General features: G+C 52.0%; 13 protein-coding genes across 13 annotated transcripts; 7 read left to right on the top strand and 6 right to left on the bottom strand.

The window, feature by feature from the left end:
* Positions 1–462: 462 nt before the first annotated feature.
* PV08_03148 (uncharacterized protein) lies at positions 463–1,123 on the bottom strand (the record flags this gene model as incomplete). The annotated part of the gene is made up of 2 exons (XM_016377505.1): positions 463–624; positions 713–1,123. The coding sequence occupies 2 exons, from the start codon at positions 1,121–1,123 to the stop codon at positions 463–465; spliced, it is 573 nt and encodes a 190-aa protein (XP_016239075.1).
* A 970-nt stretch (positions 1,124–2,093) lies between these two features.
* PV08_03147 (uncharacterized protein) lies at positions 2,094–2,441 on the bottom strand (the record flags this gene model as incomplete). Its single annotated transcript, XM_016377504.1, has 1 exon — positions 2,094–2,441. The coding sequence occupies one exon, from the start codon at positions 2,439–2,441 to the stop codon at positions 2,094–2,096; it is 348 nt and encodes a 115-aa protein (XP_016239074.1).
* Positions 2,442–3,493: 1,052 nt separating this feature from the next.
* On the bottom strand, positions 3,494–4,038 carry PV08_03146 (uncharacterized protein; the record flags this gene model as incomplete). The annotated part of the gene is made up of 2 exons (XM_016377503.1): positions 3,494–3,595; positions 3,691–4,038. 2 exons carry the CDS (start codon positions 4,036–4,038, stop codon positions 3,494–3,496), a joined length of 450 nt encoding a protein of 149 aa, XP_016239073.1.
* Positions 4,039–5,116: 1,078 nt separating this feature from the next.
* Positions 5,117–5,989, top strand: PV08_03145 (uncharacterized protein; the record flags this gene model as incomplete). The annotated part of the gene is made up of 3 exons (XM_016377502.1): positions 5,117–5,371; positions 5,501–5,786; positions 5,883–5,989. 3 exons carry the CDS (start codon positions 5,117–5,119, stop codon positions 5,987–5,989), a joined length of 648 nt encoding a protein of 215 aa, XP_016239072.1.
* An 890-nt stretch (positions 5,990–6,879) lies between these two features.
* On the top strand, positions 6,880–9,586 carry PV08_03144 (uncharacterized protein; the record flags this gene model as incomplete). The annotated part of the gene is made up of 2 exons (XM_016377501.1): positions 6,880–9,169; positions 9,231–9,586. The coding sequence occupies 2 exons, from the start codon at positions 6,880–6,882 to the stop codon at positions 9,584–9,586; spliced, it is 2,646 nt and encodes an 881-aa protein (XP_016239071.1).
* Positions 9,587–9,906: 320 nt separating this feature from the next.
* PV08_03143 (uncharacterized protein) lies at positions 9,907–10,959 on the bottom strand (the record flags this gene model as incomplete). The annotated part of the gene is made up of 1 exon (XM_016377500.1): positions 9,907–10,959. The coding sequence occupies one exon, from the start codon at positions 10,957–10,959 to the stop codon at positions 9,907–9,909; it is 1,053 nt and encodes a 350-aa protein (XP_016239070.1).
* Positions 10,960–12,795: 1,836 nt separating this feature from the next.
* On the top strand, positions 12,796–13,266 carry PV08_03142 (uncharacterized protein; the record flags this gene model as incomplete). The annotated part of the gene is made up of 2 exons (XM_016377499.1): positions 12,796–12,798; positions 12,907–13,266. The coding sequence occupies 2 exons, from the start codon at positions 12,796–12,798 to the stop codon at positions 13,264–13,266; spliced, it is 363 nt and encodes a 120-aa protein (XP_016239069.1).
* Positions 13,267–13,985: 719 nt separating this feature from the next.
* Positions 13,986–15,188, top strand: PV08_03141 (uncharacterized protein; the record flags this gene model as incomplete). The annotated part of the gene is made up of 1 exon (XM_016377498.1): positions 13,986–15,188. The coding sequence occupies one exon, from the start codon at positions 13,986–13,988 to the stop codon at positions 15,186–15,188; it is 1,203 nt and encodes a 400-aa protein (XP_016239068.1).
* A 568-nt stretch (positions 15,189–15,756) lies between these two features.
* Positions 15,757–16,428, top strand: PV08_03140 (uncharacterized protein; the record flags this gene model as incomplete). Its single annotated transcript, XM_016377497.1, has 1 exon — positions 15,757–16,428. The coding sequence occupies one exon, from the start codon at positions 15,757–15,759 to the stop codon at positions 16,426–16,428; it is 672 nt and encodes a 223-aa protein (XP_016239067.1).
* A 925-nt stretch (positions 16,429–17,353) lies between these two features.
* Positions 17,354–18,603, bottom strand: PV08_03139 (rRNA 2'-O-methyltransferase fibrillarin; the record flags this gene model as incomplete). Its single annotated transcript, XM_016377496.1, has 4 exons — positions 17,354–17,412; positions 17,480–18,155; positions 18,277–18,398; positions 18,486–18,603. 4 exons carry the CDS (start codon positions 18,601–18,603, stop codon positions 17,354–17,356), a joined length of 975 nt encoding a protein of 324 aa, XP_016239066.1.
* Positions 18,604–19,034: 431 nt separating this feature from the next.
* PV08_03138 (uncharacterized protein) lies at positions 19,035–20,602 on the top strand (the record flags this gene model as incomplete). Its single annotated transcript, XM_016377495.1, has 5 exons — positions 19,035–19,149; positions 19,222–19,642; positions 19,700–19,820; positions 19,880–19,929; positions 19,981–20,602. The coding sequence occupies 5 exons, from the start codon at positions 19,035–19,037 to the stop codon at positions 20,600–20,602; spliced, it is 1,329 nt and encodes a 442-aa protein (XP_016239065.1).
* Positions 20,603–22,206: 1,604 nt separating this feature from the next.
* PV08_03137 (uncharacterized protein) lies at positions 22,207–23,706 on the top strand (the record flags this gene model as incomplete). Its single annotated transcript, XM_016377494.1, has 1 exon — positions 22,207–23,706. The coding sequence occupies one exon, from the start codon at positions 22,207–22,209 to the stop codon at positions 23,704–23,706; it is 1,500 nt and encodes a 499-aa protein (XP_016239064.1).
* Positions 23,707–24,222: 516 nt separating this feature from the next.
* On the bottom strand, positions 24,223–25,815 carry PV08_03136 (uncharacterized protein; the record flags this gene model as incomplete). The annotated part of the gene is made up of 3 exons (XM_016377493.1): positions 24,223–25,047; positions 25,114–25,706; positions 25,761–25,815. 3 exons carry the CDS (start codon positions 25,813–25,815, stop codon positions 24,223–24,225), a joined length of 1,473 nt encoding a protein of 490 aa, XP_016239063.1.
* Between the last annotated feature and the right edge of the window lie 280 nt (positions 25,816–26,095).

Below are 26,095 nucleotides of genomic sequence, written 5' to 3'. Positions count from 1 at the left end.
GTACGAGACGTGACTGTCCTTGAGCGCAAAGGACTTTAATGTTGGTAATCTTTCTCCGGTTGCCATGAAGCGAGAAGGGTCGAAGCCATATAGGTACTTAATGTCTCGCAAAGGAACCCACCAAGTTAGTTACATGGATACATCATGAACCTAGGTCCTTTGTCACCTCCAGTCTCTCACAACTTCTGTGTTTCATCAGAGGACCTTCATTGGTTCTGTTTTCGGTTGTATCTCTCCCTTTTTTTGGTGTTGTTTAGCTAATGGGGTTTTGTTTTTTTGATATTTTACATGCTTTTCCACAATGTGTTATTGTTATCACATTTCAACAGGGGTGTCCATCCATCCTCCCTCAAGTTCATATTCCATGTCCATCGTCAATGAGCTCTCCCGGCCATGACTTTGATCCCGATTTCTGCCTTACCTCTGCTTGACCGTACACACACAGACAGAGTTGTGGAGTTCTTACTTCTTGTCTCCAGATTTGTTGACGAACCCACCGAATAATCCACCAAAGCCACCTGGAGCCTTCATGTCCTCCCAACCCTGACGTCGCTGATCGTAATCGTCCTTGCTGTTACGGTGGCCCATGAGACCACTGAATGCACCTCCATTGGATGCCGAGGACTATAATCAGAGAGAGGGAGAGAGTCAGTCACGAATGATCTCAAGCGTGTATTGGCGTTTGTGACTCAACAAGGCGAAGATGACATACCCTTCTTCTCCCTGCTATTGCAGCGGCAATCCCACCGCCCGGTGATGTAGGTGGTGATGCCGATGTCTTGACGGCACCGACCCCTGACGATGTACTTCCCGTGCTCTTGTCACTGGATTGGGAATTCCGGCGTGCACCCTCGTGTATCTCTCTGGGCACCGTACCCATGAACCGTCGGTCTCCTTCCCAGGGCGGAAAGACCTTTCCAGTCGAGGCCGTCGTGGCAGTGGCAGCAGTTGTAGCGGGAGGGGAGTCGAGGACACCGGCAGTTGCAGCAGTGGCACCGTCACTACCGGTGGACGTGGACAGGTCGGCAGAACCTTTGCTGCCACTGTACCGACGGGAGCCCTGGTGGACTTCACGCCCGACGGGGAACATGAAGCGGCGGTCTTGCCAGGAGGGGGAAGACATCGTGGTAAGGAAGGGGAGAGTTGTAGACGCTGGTACTGGATACTATGGAGGTCTCGAATGGTGACGGGTTCCGTTCCTTCGGGATATCGTTGTGATGGTATCAGATCAGATAATCAATAGGAACGATAGAGAAGCTGGAGCGGGAGGAGGCTGGGGAGTACGAGTGACGAGGTACGAGGTGCAAGAGGAGCATGAAGAGGAGTAATAGGGCACGTGTGAGATGGTTGGATTCGAACTCGAATAGCCACACAAACAGTCCTGTGTACCATGCTTCCCCGCCATTGAGGACGAGGTCAGTGCTTGCCTTTCGGTGACGAGTCCCCAGTACAGGCCGAGCACGAGCAAGAGGTTGGGTTGGTAAGCGACGTGCAACTCTTCTCTTCGCCAACCAGGTAAATGTCTCGTTGCCTCATCCCTGCTAGGACACGCTGTAGGAACCTATCGCATGGCACGAGGATGGAGACCCTGGTGTTGTACTGAGCGTGGTTGGGTCTTGGACGTGCGAGTAAGTTTCCTGTGCTCGTATAACCCCCTCTCACTCCTCGCTCTCCATCTGGGGTAATTGCACCAGCCGCGTCATGGTCTAACTACAATATGTAACTAATAGTTGGTCTCGGTCTGCGAACTGTCGAGAAAACCCCGCTTGATGCTTGTCGTCCTATCTCTCCACAGCAAGACAGCTAAGTGAGAGGCCCTATAGGGCTAACTTAGCGATGCCCTGGGGCCCTGGAAATGTAAAACACCACTAACTAGGTACGAGTACATAGCGTAGGTACATCAGGTAACAGAAATAAATTAACGTTGTCATTCAAGAAACATCACCCAGTTCGCTCTTTGGCCAAAACGCAACGATGCCACCCAGCGCCTAACCATCCACATGTCATAATCTTTCACTCATACATACACACTTCGGAACCGCTCATCGGCAATCGCCAGCCCAGCTAGCACGACTACTCATCCAAGCAGGCCCCTACCATGGGTAACCATCACTCGAATCATCCATTGAACCATCCATTGAACCATCCACCATATCCTCGACTTCGTTTTCAATGTGAGCTCGCAAATCTTCCATGTTTGAATAGTAGGAAAAATTTGCACTGCAAGCTGGACTCTCCACATGTTGAAACAGCGCGCTGAGTTTGGGAAAATTCGAGTCGCACACGGAACACCGATATTTGTTGCGGCTGTACCGGTCGTTGGTATAGTCCTCACTTAGGGGGAGCTCGAAGGCCCACTCGTCAATCTGAGCTGGGGTTGTTCCGGAAGGACAAGTCCTTGATTCAAGATGGATGAGGACACCAGAAGGACTCTTGAACATCTTGTCGCAGCCATAACATTTTACATCACGGTCCAGGTGAACTTGCTCGTGCTTTGAACGTACCCGTCAGCACCATGTAGGTTGACAGAAAGCACGCCCAAGGATGAAAAAAGACCTACCATCAAAAGCTCATTCCGAGTTGCAAACTCCTGGCTGCAGTTCACACATCGATTGTGATCCTCGAAACGATGTTCCTCAAAATCGTAGGAAAAGAAACGCTTGTTGCAATCCAAGCACACGCTGTGCGCGTGTGCCATGTGGCCGAGGAGGTTTGCTCGACCCATGCCATCAAAGTCGCACATGTCACAAGTCCAATGGCGTCCTGAGGCTTGAACATGGTTCTGGTAGGCTCGTGGATGGACGAATAGCCATCGACACCTCTCGCACCACTCACCACTGTGTGCCCCTGAATACCGACAGTGTTGAAGTAACGAATGTTCCGAGTTAAACTGACGGTCGAAGCAGGGAATGCAAGTGTAGACGTCTTGAGCGGGGGCTATGACAATCTGATTCTCTCGCACCATCTTCGAAGCTGATTTGATGACCGTGTAGGAATCTGAGGATTGATTTTCGACCTGGAACTCATAGATATGAAAGAAGCTCCGTAACCTAGATGCTCTTAAGGGAGTTGATGATGAAGGAAAGTAAAGAAAAGACGGTGGAAAGGGAAGATGATTTGGAACTGCGAAGTTTGACTTTGAACAAAGCCGTGAGCTCGGAACTAACCACTCAATAGTCTTGGGCAGCTGAAGTTACTTAGAGTTGTGCCGTGGTGGGTGAAGACGCCTTATCTCTCCGCGTTCTTTTCCGAGTCATCCGTCCTACTTGGGATTCTGGCTGTCTGGTTCTCCAGCGCAGACATGGTTCAGCAGGCCAGTAATTACTACTACTAGAACCCAACACTCGCCATGCATAAGTCAAAACAGGAGTTCGTTACGAGGACACCAGATCTTGGCAATTTGGGGGAATAAGCCTCAGGGTTACATACTTGAAATATTCTGCTGCTTGCTAGAGTATAAACTGATCGTGGACCCTTGGAGGGCATATGCATATCATATGTGTTTGGCGTTACCATTCGAAACCTCCATCTCTGGCTCATCTGCTGATCTTGTGAGAGGCGCAAGGATGGCTTCCTCTTCCGCTTCCAGGATTCGCTGATCGATACATGAGCATCAGCATTGACCCAGCGTGTAAATCGAGTGTGAACAAACGAAGGAGTATGACAAAGTCGGACGACATCGCAACTCACATCAATTGCATTCGTTGCCGTCAACCAACTAGCGACCAGCATACTTCGCAATACCCAGCTTTCTCCAAACACGGCACTTCTGAAGCGATCGACGGGCCAAGTTTCAAAGCCACGATGTGGGAAGTTTGCGTCCAGATGCAATTGCAACAGGCGAGGATACCGGTCGAGGCTGCGGAGGGATTTGCGAACAGCATCACGATAGAATCCAAAAGTCCCGAGGACGAACCCTGTACACGCGGAGGCAACAAAAGGGACTGTTGCAGTGTCGAACATTAAAGCTCCGATCGTAGCCCCGGTCATGCCCATGAATACTGAGGCGATCGTCCCCGAGATTATGACGCGGAGCATGCTGTAGGTCAGGAGGAGAGTGCCGTCAGTGACAGTGCCGCAAATCCGGGGAAGCGCAGGATCGTTGTGGCCCAAAGCATGGCTTGCACAACGAGGTGAAATAAAGTCTCGACACATGTACGACTTACAATAGTCCTGGACCACTGAGAGGTTGCAAAACGTCAGCTGGGTGTCAGGGAAGGGATGAGATATTGTGTGCTCGTGTTTCCTGGCCTCGCGTGTAACAATGCAGAGAAACCAATGGAGTTGGAATACCTGACTGTCCCCCAGCCGCCTCCAACCCGTAAAATCGTCTTGAAAGCATCAGTGTAGCCACTGCCGGTGATGATCTCGTTCCCGGGACTGTTGCCGCGAAAGGAGGACATGATGCTGCAGGCAACTCGATGTTCTGAAGCTTATTTGGAAAGCAAGGCCAGGTTATATCGCGCGAGGACGCTGGAGGAAATATCGAACGTTTACATGAGCTGGCAAAAGCTCCAATAGCTACAGGTACCTAACAAACGAGACGGTACGGATACAGTACAAGGATCCGTTAAAGTGCCATGAGTAATTGGACATGAAGGGGCAATAACGGATGCCGCTCTTGGGATGAATCGATCGTCTCTACGGATACCTAGGTAGGTGGTTATTAGTAGGTGCTGGTGACAGTTACTGCTTACCACCTTTCCGGAAGCTTACAAGAGCAGTTTCGGGGTCCTCGGGCGGCGCACTGGCACCGGGATGCCCTGTTTCAAGGGGTCTTCCTGTTGAACGTACCCGCTATTGCAGAGGCCAAGCTTTACCTATACCCCCCTTACACCAGGGGGGACATCCATTGGGTGCTCGCTAAGCCTGACACCACGGTACTTGGTCTGGAGATCTCGTACTGGACGCGTGAATCCACCCCCGTTCCAGTGGTACCACCAGGGGACGACCTCTTCCGACCAAAAAAAAAATCTGGGTACTGCCAAACAGGCTGGCTCTTATAAACAGGATCGCAATGCGTCCTCTGGAAACAGAAACAGGCCAGTCAAATACAGGCGATTCCTAAGAAAGCACTCTACCTCAAGTCGCCCAGGTAGACCACAACCAGGAGATAATGCTCTCAACGCGCCTCTTGCTCGGGGCCGTACTCCTGCCCATATTCTACCTGCTCGATCAGAATCTGCACAAGGCATACATTTTCGACCCAGCCAAGCTACAGCAGATATCGCAGAATGCCATCGCGATCCACGGCAACGACACGCTGCCGATGATGCGGCAGATCACCGCGGACTTGCAAGCAGAGTACGGCAGCGCCATCGTCGACTGGACCAAGGATGATTGGTTTTTCAACAACGCCGGCGGTGCAATGGTTCGTTTTGTTCCTCATCCCCCCTTCCCAAACAAGACATTTGCTCCCCGTCCTAGCAAAGTACGGTTTGGGATAGGAATAGTCCAGCATAGCCAAGGAACTGACATGTCACCACACTCATTCATCCAGGGCACAATGGTCATTCTCCACTCCTCAATCACAGAGTACTTGATCTTCTTCGGCACCGCATTGCAGACCGAGGGCCACGCGGGCGTTCACATGGCCGACGACTACTTCACCATCCTCGTCGGCGAGGAGCATTTCGCGGGGCCCGGCGACTTGACGGCCCAGGTCTACCGGCCGGGCGACCAGAACCATTTACCCCGTGGCTCGTCGACGAGGCAGTATTCCATGCCCGGTCCATGTTTCGCGCTCGAGCTCGCCCAGGGTTGGATTCCAGCCATGTTGCCATTTGGTACGGGACCTTTTTTCTCTTTTATCATGACGCCCCCTGGCGCGCCACGCTATGCCACGAACTGAAACGAAGATGCTAACTTGAGCCCCGGTGCAGGATTCGCCGATACCTTCAGCAGTACTTTGGACTTTGGAAATCTTTGGAAGACGGTCAGGTTGACGGCTAAGCATATGGGCTCTCAAGCGCTTATGGGCAAATTCTAAACGGCGTTCATTGTCACAGTGTTTGAGTTCTTCACAATTCTAAAATGGGTACTTACTGGGCGTGGTTGCAGTGCAGCGAAACAACTCCTTCGTAATTGCAAGTGTCTAAAAGGAGTACGTACATTACTGTGGTATGGGTAGACTCTTCACAGCGAACCTTACCGTTCATGCATGTCGATACACTGCTGTTCGGACGCCAAACCACGGGCCGCTAACTCGCACTGGCATCTTGCATGGATTCATCTCAGAGTGGAGTAATGGTACCTGCCTAGGGACGTAGGGAGCATCATCGGGTACACAGCATCAAAGGTCCCTGGCATACTCGGTGCTTCTAGCAATTCCAGTCTATTTCACTTTGTTGGGTATTGCTGACTTGTGAGCGTCACCAACCATGCTAACTAAGGTCCTCTCGGTTCCCTCGTGTGCACATCTTACAACGCTATCTACCGCTCTGCTTCTTCTTGCAGCGCTCAAGCGATGCGAGGATGTGCGAGCGATGCCAGGCTCGATTGGCAGACGAGACGACGCCCACCTAGTCAATTCATGTGGCCTGCAGTACTGCCACGCGAACGACGCCATTCCAGAAGGAGTTACCTTGAAGTGCAGAGGTGCAGCTTCGGCAAGTAGGGTTGACTACTTCGCATGTGCTGTACTGCCCTGACTCGAGATGCCTCATGCTCTATGCACATCCACCTGTGTCAGTTTCGACCTATTCCAGTCCTAGTGAGCTACCTATTGCTCTGAGGATTTTCTCGTCAGATGCCATATTCAGGATAAATGACTCGAGAGGAAAGACAATGATTACTATTTTCACGCATATTGAACATCAGGGCTTCAGCCTGACGAGCTGACTACACGCAGTCCGATCGCCGGGAGTGGTCGCTGCGGCAATGTCATCGGGAACAAGTGACGATTCTGAAACGAGTTGGCCAATTGATGATCGCCCAAGAGAGAGGACGGATGCTTCAAAGCATACCAAAACTAAGCGGAACCTGAACGAATACTTGGATCCACAGGGACTTGCATCACCGCTGGCTGAGTGGCATAAGGCGGCATGGCTGTACGACTTCTATCCTTGGAGCCACATTGCCGACCCAGAGGGCCATTTTGACTGGCTTGAGAAAACGCATTCACGGGTCTTGCGCTCGTCCGAGTTCTATCGAATCCATACTAAGCAGGATGTGGCCGAATGGGCTCATCGGAGAAGACGCCTCACCAATGTATCAAGGTCAACCCTCAAGAGTATACTTTCAGAGGATTCCAGCCTGATTTCAAGTGACATGAAGCGCCGGAGACACGACGCATACTTTTCGTTCGACATGGACACGAACACGACGAGTTCAATCGAGGCTTTAGCGGGTTCCCCTCAGCTTGAGGATATATTGGAGGACCTGGGCCAGAGTTACTTGATTCTCTGTGATATCCTCAATACACTATCCGAGCTAACAGCCGCAAAGTTCTGCGAGGGGTCCTACAGTGTATTGGTGCAACATTCCAAACCCGGTATTGCCGAGCTTGTTCTAGTCCGACGTTCCGATTTGGAAGATGTTAAAGGCTCCTTGGAACGGGGCATCGATGAAATAGCTGGAAGGGAGAACAGCTTGGAGAGTATCATGTGGCGTTATATCGTGGCGCCTATCTGCGGCCTGCTAGGCAGATTGTGCTTTCCAACAAGCACTGATCTTTTCCGATCATGGAGTCCTTCACTGGCCCTCTGCAGAATGACCTGCTTGTTGTTGGATCTGACGCTCATCACATATGTGGGGTCACACGCTACTGACTTCCAGCAAGATCTGGGATATTTTGAAAACAATATTGCCATCAAGGGTAATCTTGAGCAAATCAGCGGTTTCCGCTGTATTCGTCGACGCCTGGCCTGCCTTGATGGTTTCTTGGATTCCAATATGGTGTGGGTTTTCGAACGCCTTGGCCCTGAAGCGCCCGAGGCTAATGTGGTGGATAGTCCTAACCTTACTCCCCTGTCTCTTCTTTGCGAGATGTCAACCTTTGCCGATCTTTGGGGTCCCGTATGGAGTGTCTCTTCTGGGAAGAGCAGGGGTGTCCAACGCTACGCTGTCTCGAAGGGGTTCATTGCTGCTGTCGGGGAAAAGGGGTCGTCAGTCGTCGAAAACGCAGTTCCGTGCCACTGGTATGCTATGCCCATGAGTAAAACAGAGCTTGACAATGTCGGCAAACAAGCCTTCAACGAGCACGACAAGCTCCTCATCGGAACCTTTCTGGAGACCAATCTGAATTGCACGTACAATCTGGATAAATTTCAGTCTGACTATCACACTGCCATGGCACCCATGGGGACCAGTGAAGCCTCCTGGCGACCGGACACGCGAACATTGGGCTTCGGATTCGCGCAGTACGTGACGGCAAATGTATCTGCTACAAAGAAGTTACTCCCAGGCGTCACATACAAGCAGTCAGTATGGGACATGATGCAGCTGTCACCAAGTGAAGCAAACCCCTGCTTCCTCATGAACTGGATGGGGGTCGAGGTGAGCAGCTGCACTGGCCACGCTCGCAGGGTGAGATTGATCGACCTCTTTAAAATTAAAAGGATACAGAGACATCTGGACATTCGTCGCAGAGATTGGCGCACAACTGCGTGGGGACGGAGTTTGATCTCCTGGCAGAGCGACGACATGAACGACATCTTGGATTTCTGGCATATTTTCCAAGCAGAACGGAAGCAGGTGGCAAAAGTCATCCGGGCGCTTCTGAATATGCTTCACAATACTGGACTTATGGGCGACGTCTTCTCTGCTTGTTTCTTCACCGAATACGACGAGCGCTGCATCACCATCAATCTTGAATTGAACACATGGGCTCGAACTCTGGCGGAGAGTACGACCAGCGGAGCATATGTTTTCATCAGCGAGAAGTGTCTTCATCCTCGAAGTCGTGGCGGCGTAACACCACCACCCTGCACCAACGATCAAGGTCTCACTGCCCTGGAGACGTCTATTGTGCCCATTCGCCATCGCTCAGAAGTTCCCCTCGAGCAGTTGGACGAAGGCGGGCGTGTCGAATTTGTACCGACCGGGCAGACGCTGACGCGGATGAATGCTGCGAAGTCGCGGAGAATCCGGCTCCGGAAAACCAACTTGCCACTGAACACACTGCTTCGGCTTGGGCGCCCGGCCGCCGTGGTTCAAGAGGAGGTAATCTGTATGCTTGGTTCTGGGCGACGAGCCGGCTTTCCTACACTGATCGAGAGCTCTATGCCCAGCTGGGGTGGCCGTGGTCAACAGCGAGATAGGCGTCGTCTGGATGACCAACCTCAACCCGGGGAGCGAGGAGCAACAGGAGGAAGAGGAGGAGGAAGAGGAGGAGGTGGTGCGAGAGGGGCCGCACGAGTCCAGCCTCGAGGGCGTGGTCGCGACCCCCAGCAACCTCAGGTTCGTGGTACCGTGCGGCGGGCCCGGGGGTCGCGCATTGATATTGCAGCTCGAGGAAAACATCATTCTTCAAAGTGCTTTTGATGCTCAGATAAGCGAAACAATCACATCAGCCGCGAGCAGCGGACCGAACTGGATCCCATCATCTAGCTACCCCGAACCGACGCATATCTGTCTGCCTCCTTAGGCAGGTCATTGGAGGTGGAGATGGACATAATGATTTACGACTTCACGACTTCAACTAGTGGCGAGTATGTAACTTTGGCTGTAACGAAGGTTACGTAGGATACTGAGCAGTGCCTTAATTAGGATTACTTTATTGAGATATGGAGCCCTGCGGCATGCTACAGTCTAAAACTCTTCGATGGTGCATGCAAACTTCTTTCACGCCATGTATCATTCTGCAGCATTGGCAACATAATCATACAACTCGACTTGTGATAATGTAGTCGTTGGAGTGAATTCGAACCAAGCAAAACTCGCAAAAGTCCACGTTCGCTCGGACTTTCAAGCTGGCCAAGAGGCATGGTTCCATTGCTGCGACTGTTCGATGAGGCTATCGGCTAAACCTTGACCCCCGGACCAGTTAATGAATTTGGTAAAACCGACGGTAGACCAATATCTGAAGGGGGTGCCTCTGGGAATGAAGGCCAAATCACCAAAGATCAGTTGCGCGGTCTCGTTGCCAACCTGGATATGAAGCTGGCCCTCAGTGACTTGCAGGGCTTGATCGGTGTTGAATTTGATCTGCGCTGATGGCTTGTTGGGCTTCATGGTGATGGTCGCCATGCTGAGCGTATTGTTTGTTTGCTTGCCGCTGGCAAGCTGAGCGATCACTTTGCCGGAGCCGTGTTGCAGGTATTTAGGCCCGCGGTTGCTGGATATGAAGTACGGCTTTGACGGATCGGTAGGCAAGGTTTGATCTGCGACGTGCCAGGTATCCAACCCATCCGTAGTGGTGCCGTTGACCCAGTCGACGTTGATGGTATTGTATGGCTCGGGGACGATGTTGTATTTGGGCATCAAGCTCAAAACCTTTGTGACATTCAACTCAGACTGATCCTCAGGGTTGAATGGCGCAGAGGATGCATAGGGCACACCGGTAGCCGCGAAGAACTCGTCAATGCCACCTGGAGCCATGCAGAGGCTCAGCTGGAAGTCAAGGTCATTTGGACGGTAGGTGTGGTTGTTTCCGGGCGCGAGAAGAACGAAATCATTGGCTTGAACTTGACGACCTTGGTCCGAGTTGTGAAACACCTGGACACCACCCTTGAGAACGTAGAAGGCTTCAACTTCCTTGTGGTAGTGGATTAGATTGAGCGGGGCCGGGCCAGAGTTGACGCCAACAATCGAGAGGCTTCCGCATGAGGTGGTGTTTGGGACGAGTGTTCGGATGATGAGACCACCAAAATCGACTGCGGCGCCTTTCAGGTTTGGAAGGACGTAGGGTTGAGGAGTGGTTGGCGCAGTGTCGACGACCAAACCGCCTCTTGCAGGGGATGCAGTGGCTAGAATGGCCGTGGCCGAGGTAATGGCTTGCAAGACTTTGGCGGGACCCATGTTGTCGGTGGCGTCGATAGAGGTTGGAGAGAACAACCACTGCTGTGTCTTTGAGATGATGGTGTTGAGTATGGACATCTCGATCACAGTTTTACCGGGTGCAGTGAATGTGACTGGACGTTCTTCGTAGTGACTGTCGAGGCAGTCGCGACGGAGCGAAGTGCATAGTTTCCTAGTTCGGTACCTTGGCAGGTACATATACAAACATACGATGGACAGGATGGAGTCAGCTGAATAAAGGTGCCACTGGGGAGCGCGCAGTGCTCAGCCACATCAGGCACGCTCCGTTGCAATGGTATCGTCTGGTCAGCAAGCACAGCCAATGACCACCAACCAGTTCAGTTTCGAATCTGACACCATTCGAAATGCGGACGACGGATCATACAGGGGCTTCCCTTACACGGTCTACTGCTGACATACGCCCATCATGAGGGAGCCGAGGTGTCATCTGGTTTCCTCTCTCTCTTCTTCTTCAGCTATGCTTCGCTCAGAGGATCCCTGCCTGAATCGCATTTTCACTCTCTGTGAAGTTTGCGGTGCACACCTTGATTAGCATCTAAACTTGTTCGGGACACCAGACAAGCATGAACGAGCCAGAGAATTCCGCAAGTGACGAGTCGAAACCCGGCACAGCACATTCATTCGCAGCACAGTCATGTAAACCAGCGTCGAGTTGCGAACGCATGCAGATGGTGCTGGGTGCGCAATTACATGCCCATACGAATCGAGAACCCTTTTTCGGCTGCTACAAAGAACATTGCCGTCGTGTACTTCCGCGTAGTGCCCTTTAAACCGTTTCGACTTGTCTAGCTCAATACCAGCTTCGGAATGAGCTTCGTATATCCAAACTTCTGACACTGGCAATCTGATCAACGTGCCTTCTGAAAACAGTCCTTCAGTATGTCGCTCGATGTATCCATGTCCAGGACGAGATCAACGTATCGGCGAGGGTGCAGCATGACATAACCGGGACAGTTGTTGTCCATACTGGCGTCAAAAGGATGGAACCGTGAGGAGCTCTCGATGGGTGATGATGGCTGCTCTCGACTCTCTGACTTGGTTCGTCCCTTGGCAGCATCCAAGCAGATCCAGTATGGCCCTGGATCCGCCACCTGGAACCCTAAAAGCCACTATGGGCATATACATATCATCAACGTCAACGCTTGAGTCTCATGGTTTGCTTCCTGCCTCGTTTATCCGCACCGAGTGCTATCGTGACCAACCTGCACAGGAGCGGAGCGGTTATGCATCACTCCGGCTCAAGACTGTGAAAATGTCACGCCGATTCAGAGCGTGCGAGTAACAATAACCCTTACCTCTGCTTGAATCACGTTAATGTGAATGTCCGGGATACAACAAAGCAACTTTATATACGATACCACTTCGAACAAAAGCGGCAGAGTGGAAGGCCTAGCCAGAGCAGGTTGTAGAATATACTCTGTTAGGTACAAGACTCAAGAGAAGAGGATGGCATACCACGAGATGGTGGTTGACAGGAGGTGCTGTGGACACCAGGGGTTTTTGTAGAAGGCCACTAGTTAGTTTGGCTTGCGAGACACACGCTGCACTGGCCAGAACTTCGGAAGCTGCTGGTGCTGCGAATTTCCCCAGAATTGCAAGCGTTTGGTAAAAGTGTCCACAACCATCCATGTTCTTTCAACCACAATCTGCAACTCGCACAGTCCTCAGTACAACGTTCGCGCTTCAACATCTCCTGGACTTGATCGCCGTTCAAAGAACATCTTGAGCTTTTTTCCCCTTGCCTGTGCGCAGTCGCCCACAAGTCGCGGCACGAGATCACCAGATCGCCGTCTTCCACTACGATTCCTCACAGCCATGGTACACCTCTCCCTTGCCCCTTTCTCAATATCGTCCGCTCTCTGGTTGAGGACACTCTTTGCTTGAAGCGAGGTTACAAGAGCACGCAGTACTAACAATGGCTTTCAGGCTTCTCCGAGACCTTCATCACCTCTAACCTCCGGTCCTGAATCCGGTCCCGATTCCACTCCTTCTGCTGCCAAAACCAGTGGTTCGTCCTCGATCGCACGCGCAGGCTCACCTCCTGGAGGTCCTCGATCTGCGATTCGACGTCGTGCAGCCGCCGACCACAAGGAATCCGTCAAGAATGCTCGACCGGCCTCGACACGTGCCGCCGGTGCAGGTGGCTCTTCAGGCACTATGTTGCGACTATACACCGACGAGAGCCCAGGATTGAAGGTTGATCCGATGGTTATCTTGTTTCTGAGTTTGGGTTTCATTTTCAGCGTGGTTGCATTGCATCGTGAGTCCTTGCTTCAGCCGTTGTGAAGCGGATAGCCGGAAAAAGACAGCTAACCCTCTCTACAGTCATCGCGAAGATTACGAAGCGATTCTCCTAGACTCTTGGGCACAACATGAAGAAGCAGGTGTGAGGAATGCAGACAAAAGCTCCGATACAAGCGTCTTTTGTATAGTACCTAAAAGCGGTGTCAAATCAGAAAGCAGGACAATCAGATATCTCAGGTTTCAAAAGCTCAACTCCTGAACGAGGGGCCTGGTTTTGTTTGAGCTATGTCGAAGAGATACCCCAAAACGAATAGGGTCTTCAGTGAAGAAATCCGAGGGATTATGAACTATTTCTTGCACCCGTCCATCCAGGCCCAGTGGCCAATTCTGCTGCAGGTGTATGAGTATGGATGCAATCAGCGGGATATCCTGGATACTGATGTCGTGGCTATTGAAATTTTGTTGGTATTCACTGTAGAACACTTCAAGATCTGGTTGTCGTATTCAATGTTATTGTGCATGTATAAAATGTGTGTACTTTGTACCTTGCATGTGACGATCGTGTTCGATCTGACCTGATCGCGTGGCAACGAGACTTTTGTGCCGCAAACATCTCACACCCCGCCGTCTTCACATTCACAAACTACAGATCATTGGGCCCTCTCAACCTCCTTCGCGCTTTCTAGACGGTACGATCTCAAACGCAACCAATTACCTAAGAACCCCTGCCACCTTTGCGAAAGACCGCTCAACCCAACGTCATGGTCGAACAGCCCACCCAGGACCAGGCGCAGCCTGAAAGTCAAGGAGACCACCAAGCACATCCTCATATAGAACTACCTCCCTCTGATTCCTCACACGAGCATTCCTCTGCACCGTTGGTCAATAGCAATGGCTGGGATGGAAAACTGCGTATGCCTTCACGCCATGCAGTCCTCAGCAATCCAGAGGCTCTCTCCGATCCTGAGTACTCCGACCCCGATGCCCCTCCCACCGACCAGATAGACGCAGATGAAGACCTCCTAGATGACTACCCCCAAGACTCTGAAGATGTTGACCTCGTTCACTGCCGCATCTCCTCCATCCCTGCTCTCAAACTTGAGCGTTTCTCGCAACTCAAGAGACTATGTCTACGCCAAAATGCCATCACAACTATCTCTCTGCCTGAGAACTTTGGCGAGACGTTAGAAGAGCTGGATCTCTATGACAACTTGATATCCCACGTCAAGGGCCTGGATGCGTTGAAGAATCTAACAAGCCTGGACCTAAGTTTCAACAAGATCAAGCACATCAAGAATCTGAACCATTTGACTAAATTGACACAAGCGTTTTTCGTGCAGAACCGAATATCCAAGATCGAGAATCTTGACGGGCTGGAGAATCTGACCATGATCGAGCTGGGTGCGAACAGAATTCGAGAGATTGAGAATCTGGAACCTCTGAAGAACCTCCAGGAATTGTGGCTGGGCAAGAACAAGATCACCGAGATCAAAAACCTGTCTCCCCTGACGAACCTGCGCCTGCTGGACATCAAGTCAAATCGCCTCACTTCCATTTCCGGTCTTGAAGAGCTCTCGAACCTGGAAGAATTGTATGTCTCGCACAACGGCATCACCGAGATCACTCCATCAGCCCTGGCCAACAACAAGAAACTACGGGTGCTGGATATCTCGAGCAACCAGATATCCCATCTAGAGAATATTGGTCACCTCAAAGAGCTTGAAGAGTTGTGGGCCAGCAGCAATAAGCTTGCCGACTTTAGAGAGGTCGAACGAGAACTGGCAGACAAGGCAAACCTAGAGACAGTGTATCTCGAGATGAACCCTCTACAGCTCTCGGGTCCTGCCGTGTACAGGAACAAGGTGCGACTGGCTCTGCCACAGGTCAAACAAATCGACGCCAGTAAGTATAAAACTCTATGCACAAACTTCAATATGTACGAGAGAGCATTGCTGATGGTATAAAACAGCTTTTGTCAAAGTATAAGCCAGAGGTTAGGGAGACCAGTCATGCTATTTGATGAGCAGACCGACGTTACTGCTATACTTGAATTTAAATGCTTAATGCATATCATTGCGATAATCCCCTTTCAATCATAGGATATGGCAACGGGCATGATCACCATGGGAGAGAGCTCCATCACAAAAGGCTGCGGTGTTTTTCTTTATCATGAGCTGTTACGACCTAGGCTGCTTTTCTATTCCTTAATGAAAGATCAATCTCGAGGGCCGGGACGATGGGCTCTATTGGAGAAACGGCTATCTGGCCTACGCAGTGTATGAGTGGCGAAAATTTTGGACCGAAATCAGTTTGGACGCCCGCCTCAAGGCAAGATGCTCCGATGCAGCGACACAGGTGAATGCCAACAGGCAGCACACTGTGGTAACTCCCCGCAGCAATATCAGTGAATGAACACAAAGCGCCAAAGCGCGTTTGACAGGTAGGTAGTCAATTGAAATCTCTACCTCATTTCAGATTGTGGTAGCGGTGACCCCGTTTTCCTTTTCTCCAATCTTTATCACGGTCGAAAACATGGATCCCAGATCATCCTCACAGAGACACTGCACAGCATGTCGATCGTTGAAGAAATTGCCAAACGTCAGGACTGAGAGAATAGAACTCACTGGCCCAGAGAACTACACGGCATGGCTCCGCGCGTTCACTTTCGAGGCCGAGAGAAAAGGTGTCTTGGGCTTCTTTTCCTCCGTCTACAAAGGACCTCGAAAGCCGGACTGGGACCGGGACATGGCCGAGATTCGAGCCCATGGCGTGGACTTGACAGAGGCGGAGCTCCGCGCACTCCAAACCAGATTCGCATTTTGCTGGCACGCGTACAAGAAGGACAGAAAACGGTTCAGATGGGCGAAAGCACTCATCATCAAGTGGGTCCACCCTGCCATCGGAGAGGAATTGCTCGTACGTGGCAAGACTCCATCAGATGCCCTCGACTACCTCCGCAAAAAGTACATGCCAAAGATACCTTGTGCATGGGAGATCGTCGAACCCGAGCGTGGACGCTTCACCTCCTGGATCCTGAGGCCGGTCATGGTGTTTCTCAGCGAGGTCAGGGCTCATCCGAGGGTGGAACAACAGGGAGCAGAAGGACCCCTTCCTCGGAACCCTTCCAACAACACACATGACGAATTTCTCGCCGTCTCAGCGTCGTGCTGGATGACGAACGACGACGACGACGACGTCTTATGACCCGCTGAAGGCTAAACGAGCATGGAGCCTGACTTTGACTTGACGAGGCCGTCGTCCTCCACGCGGTCTGCTGGACCCGCTCGGACGAGACAGTGAACAAACAGTCATGGTCATAGTCGTATGCAGACGACGGTGCATAGGTAGAGAAATGTGTTGCGTACCTCTGAGGGATGTGACGAACGTGGCAATCTCCGAGAAGCTGCTGTTGGATATGAGTACACCGGTCTACGGACGATACTAGACAACAAGAACACACGAGGACGGAAGGAATAGGACGAAAGGCAAGGAGAAAAGAAAACGAGAAGATAGCCCAACTCCGCTGAAATAGACATGACCATCCCTGCCCCTTGAGCGTTAACACACATGTACCTTTTCCTTCTTTCCGTGGTCAGTATCCTCGTCCTCCGGTGGTTAGGAAGGTGATTCCCAACTGAAGCACAGGGCGTAGAAGCTTCTCTGCCTGAATTTCTATAAGGCTCGCTCGAGCGTATCCGTACTGAGGTGTACAATTCTTTTTTCATGGTCATTTTTTACCAAAAAGAAACCTAGCCTAAAGACCTGAAATTCATTGCCCGGCTCCACTGCCCATAAACATATCTCACGCCCGTGAACGCCAATTTTCAAAGCATTGCCACTTCATACAGGAAGGAGTCTGTCCGTCGGGGAGTCACCTTCTTCATTTCCGCGCTTCATAGGAGTTGACCATTCGCGGATCGTTCCCCCGTTCATAGCACCGTCATGGCCCTTCTCGCAAACTAAACATTTCCGACAGCTCGAGGTCGGCGAAGATAGGATGCTGTACATTCCGACTGCGATCAGACTGGGGACTGTAGTTGCCCGGAAGAAAAGGCTGGTCTAGCTTGATTCAACGAACACTCCGGCTGTTCTGTCGTGGCTGTTGTAAACATTACAAGATGACAGACATCTACTGGGCGCTATGCTGGTAGATACCAGCCACGATACAGTGGTCTCGCTCGAAGGGTTCTGAGTGATGCCGCGCGTCAGCATACATGAACGTAAGGTGAAGGAGAAAAAAAAAAGAATGACATACCTAGCGTAAGCTGTTCCTTGGGCTTGATTCTCTCCTCACGCATCTTCTTCACTTCCGAAGCAAACACCACCTCTGGCTTGGCCGTCGAGTCGATGCAGTTTGCCTTGATACTAACAAGCACACCGCCACCGACCTTCAGGAACAAGTGGGCGTTCAGGCCGACAATACGCGCCTGGTCGGGCTGTGCCACATCGGCGAAGACGACATCGACCATGCCGACGAGCATGCGGTAGCGCAGGGGGTGTCTGGCGTCTTCGATGATGGGGATGACGTTTGTTCGGTGAGTGGCCATGGTGATGAGATCACGGCCGCTTCGGTGCGAGAATTCGACGGCGTACACTCTGCCCGTGGGGCCCACGATATCAGCGACGTGGGAGACGGATGTTCCCGAGGCGGCACCCAGGTAGAGCACGCTCGCGCCGGGTCGGATATAGATGTCGTCGAGACCACCGAGGATACCGGCGGCCAACTTGCTGCGGAAGGGGTTCCATACTCTGTATTCTGTCTTTGTGGCGGCTGGGCTCTCGTCGGAGCCGTTGGTGGCTGGCGCAGGTGCAGCGTCGACCGAGATGCGCTTCTCGCCGTACACGGACTCGCCGGGGGTGAGGTTCTTGGTCACGAGGAGATCTTCTTTGCCGCCGCGAGCGACGAAGACGCCGGGGTGTCGGTGGGGTTCCTGGAGAAAGATTGTGTTAAAAAAAACCTGATCCTTTGTCGTTTTGTTTCAACCATTGCCTTCGAGCAGTCATCTATCGCTAGATGACGGATAAAGATCAACGGACGGGTGAAGAGCATACAATAATGACTTTGGCGCCGCCTTTGATACCGGGCTTTGCACCACCTCGTCCACCGCCGCGTCCTCCTCGACCACCACGGGGTGCTCCTCGGCCGCCACCTCTGGCACCGCCTCTTGGTGCGCCTGTAACGACGAGGATTGTCAGTATACATGCGCTTCCTTCTAGTCTTGGGAGCCCTGCAAAACAGAAGCAGTAACGTGTGGTCTTACCTCTTCCACCGCCAAAGCCACCGCCGCGACCACCGCCGCCGAAACCGCCTCTTGCGCCGCCTCTAGGTGCTCCTCGACCACCGCCGCCGCGGCCTCTTGGAGGGCCTCCGAACGCCATCTCTTCGCTTGTGAGTTTCTTGAAGGGTTTTAAAAAGACGAAATAATAGCGGTAAGACTAGATTTGTTGATACTTCACACGAATCCGGTGACAAGGATACTGTTCGTTCTCTTATGCAGACTGCGAAATTCTGGGTGATACTTTTTCTCGAAATTTGGAGCTCGATGGAGAAAATACTGCGCTAGTTGTAAATGGGTTAGTCAGAGCCTTGTTAGCCAAGACTTTGAATCATTGGTGCACCTTTTATCTTTTCAGCCTTGCCTGGCGCCCGGCAAATTCGGCATCCCCAGCGATCTTAGGATCCATCAGCCTTGACTTGTGCTGACAATATCGAGCTTACCGTGCGGTTGCGTGTACATGTCTTCCATGTTTTGATTTTCCCCCGGCAGCTCGCTGGTGTGCCGTGCTGGGATATTTGACCGGTAGGAGCTATGGCACACCAGGCCATGTATAGGTATATTTCTGTCTTATCGGCTTTGATATTGATTAGATTTACACAAGTCTCTGTCTCGATATCCGTTGCGCCAGCCTACGTCAAGAAACACGGTATGTATTGGAAACATTTTCTCTGAATATCCGGTGTAGGCAAAGGGACACGCCAGTGCTAATCACCAACAGCTCCCATTATATGGCTTCATTCGGAAGATACTTTTATGCCCAGCGATATAAGAAACCATGTTTTACATACTACACCATACATCAGCTTCAAGCCTGTACCAGACTCACCGGCACTGGATCTCAACAATCTATCGTCTTTGAACCAGTTGAGCAAGGACATGTTCCTGACAGCCGTTGAGAATGTCACTTCAATGCCGGACTGGCTGCTGGGCGAAACGCCCGACACCAAAGGTGCATTACACAACTCCACTGCATGTGCTGTCGTCGTCGTGGAGAAGTCAGACTCTGTCACAGATGCGTTCTACTTCTACTTCTATTCGTTTGACGAGGGTGCCGACATCACGCAAGTTGTGCCGCCTCTGAACAAGATTCTACCGGACGCCAAACCCGGCGATCATTTCGGGAACCATGTTGGAGACTGGTAGGAAATGCGCGCCAGCGTTTTCTACTCGGCGTATCTGACATTTCTTTTCTTCAGGGAACATAACATGATCCGGTTTAAGGATGGAGAGCCTTATGGTATCTGGTTCAGTCAACATGGCAGTGGCGAGGTTTGTCTCTGGGAAGACAAGGCTTGTCTTTCAAAGGAGGGTGATAGGGTAAGACATGATCGTTTCGTTTCGTTATGCGGGGCATAAATTGCTTACTCGCTTCAAAGCCAATTGTCTACAGCGCTCGAGGATCCCACGCCAACTATCCCACGGCAGGGTAGGGTCAATATTTCCTCGTGCTCACTTCTCGTAGCTGACCATACCTTAGGAGCCATGTACACGACTCCGCCTTGATCGACGTCGCTGACAAAGGCCGCATTTGGGACCCAGTGTCCCCAGGTTGGTTCTATTCATACGATCCTGCCAGCCACCTCTTTGTGGCCCTTGAACCAGAATCTGCTCCGACAGATTGGTTGTATTTCGATGGTGGCTGGGGAGACAAGCAGTATCCTGACGACGATCCACGACAAAGTACGGTTCCGTACTTTGGACTGAAGAAGTACAATAGTGGTCCCACTGGTCCCAAATTCAAACACCTTGTTCGCAAGGGTGTTGAACCAGACGAGAAACCAAAGAGCAGTCTTCTGAAGAGCGCAGTCGAGTTCTACATGTCAATGTACGGGTGTTGTCTTCAAGGGATAAATCCATGGGTTGTTGTGATCAGCCTGCTCATCGTACTTGCTGTCATTATCGGCTTGTTGGTCTTCACTGTGAAGCGCTTGATGCCTGTGGTACAGAGACATCTTTTCACGCGAGAAGCGGAGAAAGATAGCGACGGACTTCTTTCGCGGATGAGGGACTGGATATCAAGAAAGAAGCGACGGCCTCGTGATCAGTCCGAGTTCTCTTTACGATTATTAGGACCCGAACGACCCGAAGATGAAGTATGATTGCCAAGCAGGGTTTCAACGACGTCTGGCTACACATCAGTGGGAATCTCCGGTCTATTCGTCGTGTAGACACCATCCTTTCGACGTGTGTCTCAAAGCACCCAGCCCTGCGAGGCGATGTATTTGACCAGCTCCTACATTGGCCTTTTCTCGTCCGCGTCCCGGGAACCAAAGTCCCACCGCACGCGGTACATTTTGCGACCTTTTCGAGGGCAGATGCCCTGATCCATTCCTGAATCCAGAGAGGATACGCTCTCAATCTGGCCAAGTGCTGCTGATTGGCGGGAAGGCCGATCTGGCCGCTACTTCCGGAGACGAGCCGCTTGATACCCGGTCTTGAGACGACATTTGGCTTCAGAATATACTTTTCGACGCGAATTTGCGGAACGCAAAGCATGCGCCCAAAGCATGCGCCCAAAGCATACCGAGTCAGTGATGCTCTGATGATGTCTTGTGCTCGTGGTGGCAGTCGGTCAAGTTATGAATGGATGAAGTGGACGAGAGCTGTGAGGGACTTCATCGTTGTGATTGACTTAGGTACAAGGAGACGGCAAGGCGAACTTCTTTCCAATTGGTACCCTAGGTACTGGCTACCAGCCTCTGGAGACTCAAGGATGCAAGAATAACCTTCAGGAAGCATCGTTTGGCATGTTTGTGGCTCCCAAGTAATCATCACTACAGCTATCGTACACTCGAGCTGTCAATGTCGCTCGCACTTTTCACCTTCGGGGCACCGAGAGACACGGGGTAAAGTGTAGCCGTAACCTTCTTTGTATGCTCTGTGCCAGAAAGGTAGCTAGGTAGTGCTCGCATGCCTATTACCGATGGGTACGGCTATGGCACGGCTAATTCTACTAACTGCGTCGAGCTTTTTCCCGAATTCGCACCTCCTTCGCGAGATGACAAGTCCGAGCTTCACGAATCACATTTACCCGCGCGCTCTTCTGGGATTGTCGGCGGAGGCTGCTTTCAATCGATGCTCAACCGAGGATCTACTTCCTGCGGGTTCGGTCTTTTGGTCCGTTGCTGCCTGTTGATCGAATTGGATCACTCTCTCTATGCGGCATCCAGTTCTCCCTGGACCGGAACGTTGATACCCGATTAGGAATCGTCCGCGAGTTGAAACTCGGAAGTTTTCTTTTGCGGTGGGCCACCAAACCACTCTCCACCTCGTATCCCGTATGACACAGCCTCCTTTTTACCTGTTCATCAACAAACTGTTGCTTTGAGCTCCGAGTCGTCCATTCCGTTCAGAAAATCTCGGCCCACCACCTGAGGCCACTGCGCTGCACCCTGAACGAGATAGCGCTAGTCACTGCAAACTGCCCAACGGGGCCTGGCAAAGGTACTTGTACAAGGATCAGGCTACCAGTTTCCAACGACATCGAGCCGAGGTACATATCTCAGACCTGGGGGCAAAGAAACGGCATTGAGACGCGACTCCATATATTATATCATAAGCTGCTCCTGGGGAGACATATTATGAGCACAAGCATACTCGTCAACCCTTCAACCTTTTGCTGAGCCCGACCAGATTTGTGTTGACAAACGTCCCTATTTTCTAGCGAGCTTGCTCGGAAACGGGACCTTTACGAAGATTCACAATGAACGGGTCACTACACCCCTCCAAAGAGCAGGCCTTCTGGGATGTCATCATCATCGGCGCCGGCATCTCTGGCGTCAACGCAGCATATCGCCTGCAGACCGAACTCCCCAAGTACACCTACACCATCCTAGAAGCTCGACCTCGCATGGGCGGCACGTGGGACCTCTTCAGATACCCTGGGATTCGCTCAGACTCTGATCTCATCACGTTTGGTTTCGCCTGGAACCCGTGGGACAAGAAGAACCCTATCGCCGACGGCCCGTCCATCCTACAGTACATGAAGGAGTCGGCGTCGCAGTACGGCATCGACAGACACATCCAGTATGAGACTTCTGTGGCCTCAGCTTCGTGGTCGTCGGAAGACGCCCTGTGGACGTTGAGCGTGTCCGTCAACGGCCAGACGACGTTCGTGTCCACTCGCTTCCTCATTTTCGGCGCGGGATACTACGACTACCATACGCCCCTGGCCGCCACCATCCCGGGCCTCGAGAATTTCAAAGGACAGACCATCCATCCTCAATTCTGGCCCGAGAATCTTGACTACTCGGGCAGGAGGGTCGTCGTGATCGGGTCGGGCGCCACGGCAGTGACGCTGGTGCCTGAGCTCGCGCAAAGGGCCGCATCGACCACCATGCTCCAACGCAGTCCGACGTACATCGTCTCGCTGCCGAACAAGGTCCGCACGCGGCCGTGGTGGAGCCGGCTCATGCCGCGGTTCCTGTTTACCAAGCTCCGACGCTTGTTCTGGATCGTACGTGGCCGATTCGTGTACAACTGGTGCATGAAGTACCCGGAGAAGGCTCGAGCTCTGTTCGCCAAAGGCACCATCAGACAGCTCCCGCAGAGCATCCCGTACGACCCACACTTCAAGCCGAGCTACTCGCCGTGGGAACAGCGGCTCTGCGTCTGCCCAGACGGCGACTTTTACACGGCGCTCCGAGAAGGCAGAGCGAACGTCGAGACCGACACGATCGAGGGCGTCGTCGAGGATGGCATCGTCCTGACCTCGGGCAAGAAACTGGATTGCGACATGATCGTCACCGCCACGGGACTGAAGTTGCAATTTGCAGGCGGGGTGCGGATCGAAGTCGACGGGGAACCTGTCGAGATCCATCAAAAGTACTGGTGGAACGGTGCCATGATACAAGATATCCCCAACGCCGCGTTCGTCATGGGATACCCCAATGCCTCGTGGACGTTGGGGGCGGATGCCACGGCTCAGTTTGTCTGCCGATTCCTCAAGGCGCTCGAGAGGAAAAAGCAAAGGGCTGCCGCACCCTATCTGGAGGACGCGGGATCCCTCAAACCTACTCCCTCGTTGGCTCTTACGTCCACGTACGTCAGGTTGGGGTCCGGCAGCCTGCCCAAAGCGTCCTTGGATGCTCCGTGGGTGGGACGAAGGAGTTATTTCGAGGACGTGTTCTGGGCAAAGTATGGGAATCTGACAAAGGGCCTGAAGTTCATCAGCACCGCTGCTACAGAGAAGAAGTATGTATAGGCCATGTACTCAGGGGATCGGTGTTGGTCTAGATATTTCGTGTCTCGTTTCGCTGTATTGTACACTAATCGTCGGTGCGGGAAGGGCGCTGGTTTCAATAGAAGTTAATAGACCCCGTATATGGGACGGCATGTCTCATAGATGAGCCATTTGCGAGATCTCATTCTCAACGAAGCGTGGGAGTCCATTCTTCCGTCATACTCTGTGGTCAAGGACCGACCCAATTGTCCAACAATCTGGCCTCCCCGGCTTTGGAATTCAGGGCAACTCGACCGACAAGAAAAAGTGGAATTCAGGATGGAAACGGATTCTCCACGTAGAGCATTGCATCTCTGCGCTGGATGTGACAATGTTCGAGGATACCCGGTAGTTATTTCCCTCTAATGCTACAGAGCTTGGCATCATGCTCATGTCCGCAGAGGATGATTCGCAATCCTCACGACGTAGCAAACCCCCCCAGAGGGCCCAAAGGGGTCATTGCTCAAAGAACAAGGCCATGTTTACCCTAAGCCAAACTCAGCCTGCGCAGCCTCGTCTGGCCCACGTAGCTTCGAGATCGCTACGACAGAGTAGAAGATGGCCGAACTTTGTAAAATCCCACCTGCGTTGCAGATCTTGCCGAATCAGATGGATGTCTTCGCTCCTAGCCGTGAAAAAGCCCATGGTATAGACCGGAATGGTGGAAGTGAAGAATCTTGACCAGGTTTCGTTTTCTTGATACTTCCTTAATATTGACATGGCACGACGCAATTCCCAAGAGTCCGGGTCATGTACTTGAGGAATAGTCGTTCCCAAGTCACCATCTACCATTTTCTGGGTGAGAATGGACGCGGTAATGATGAACAGGGAAGCAGCGTCTCGAGCAAGTTGGCACTGGACATCTTCCGACTCATCCAATCCAGGGCTGTCGGGACCCGGACGGCAGATGATGGAGTGCTCCCAGCGGGATATTTCGCTCCTCAAGTCGGCTAGTAGGTACGCATTCGAGATCGCTGAGCCATTTCTGAGCTGTCTGATAAACAAAAGAAGCTTCAGCAGACCAGGAGGGACGCCTATCACAGGACTATCCACGCCTGGGAACGAAGCTGGAAAAACGTTCGTCCGGTTCAGTGACTGCTCAGCGCGTAGCCAGAAAGTGAGGTCAAAAGTGTTATTTGAGTTGAAGTCCTCTGACCACAGACCCATGGACGTCATGAACATAGAATATAGTACGCTTTCCAGAACAAGTCGTTCGAACCGTTGGCTGGTGGCTGCTTGGCGCTCGAAGTACCGCAAGGTTGCAATTTTCGCGGCTGCTTTCATATGGCCAGGAATGTCACCGTATGCGCTCTTACCAGTCACCTATCGAGGAAGTATGTAGGTCAGCGAGGCGTTTCAACGAACTTGGAGGGGCGCATGACGACCTACTCCAAGTGTGTAGAGCAGCATTATCGATATCAGCAGCCCGTTGTTCTCTTCCAGCTGCGGGGCCGACCCAAGGAGTTCTTGTAAGCCCTGCAAAGCTTGCGAATAGTAGGTAAGCGACAGCTCCTGCAGCGAGGCCGATTCGATGGTCGAGTCAAGATGCGACGCAGCATTGGCCAAGACTGTAGACTGCAGAGTTTGATATTTGGGAAGAAGTCGCTCGATCTCGCGGAAAAAGGTCCAGTAATACTTAGGGTGACACTTTGGCAGCAAGATAAGGTCATAATACTCGTCGATGAAATATTTGAATATGTGGGGTTTTATATCACGAGACAATGCTTGGTGAGCCAGCGACGCGGAGGTGTTGCAGATTCGTACCACCTCTGAACACCTTGGTCCCTCTACATTGGGATCGTCAGCGACAGTTGCATTTAGTTGCTGCTGCCGCCGCCACCGCCCCGGACGCCGCTTCCGGAGTGTCGCTCGCCTTCGGTCAATAAGAGATTCTGGCGTCGGCCATTCACACTTCCAACCGAGTGAAAGACAGCGCTGGCACACAGGGCGGCCCTCGTCACATTTCTTCTTGCTCGTTCTGCCTGTCGTGGTTTCTCAGTCACCACGGTTGGGGTTTGGGTGTGTCTAGGACTCACAAGTTTGGCAGCCTGTCTTGACACGCAATCTTGGTGCCCCAATGCTGTGTGACATGATGAATAGACCTTGCAGCAGCCCTAAGAGTCGAGCTCATATCGCAACCGCATGCTGTGGGGTGAGATCATGCTTGCAGTCCTCCATAAGGGGTGGAAGGATAGGGAAATCGTTTGCAACGGTATGGATTTGACTTATACCTTAGTTGGGTCGACGGCGGGGGTGAGAGGGCGTATATGATATGTGATATCTGATGTGGACACCGAGAACGGAGTACGAAGAGCAGAGAAACCATGTTGCGAACTAACTAAATATAACTTAGTTATTCTCTCGGCGTCGG

This window comes from Exophiala spinifera (genome assembly GCF_000836115.1).
Source record: "Exophiala spinifera strain CBS 89968 unplaced genomic scaffold supercont1.2, whole genome shotgun sequence".
NCBI lineage: Eukaryota > Fungi > Ascomycota > Eurotiomycetes > Chaetothyriales > Herpotrichiellaceae > Exophiala > Exophiala spinifera.
This window is presented reverse-complemented; position numbering and strand designations above follow the sequence as displayed.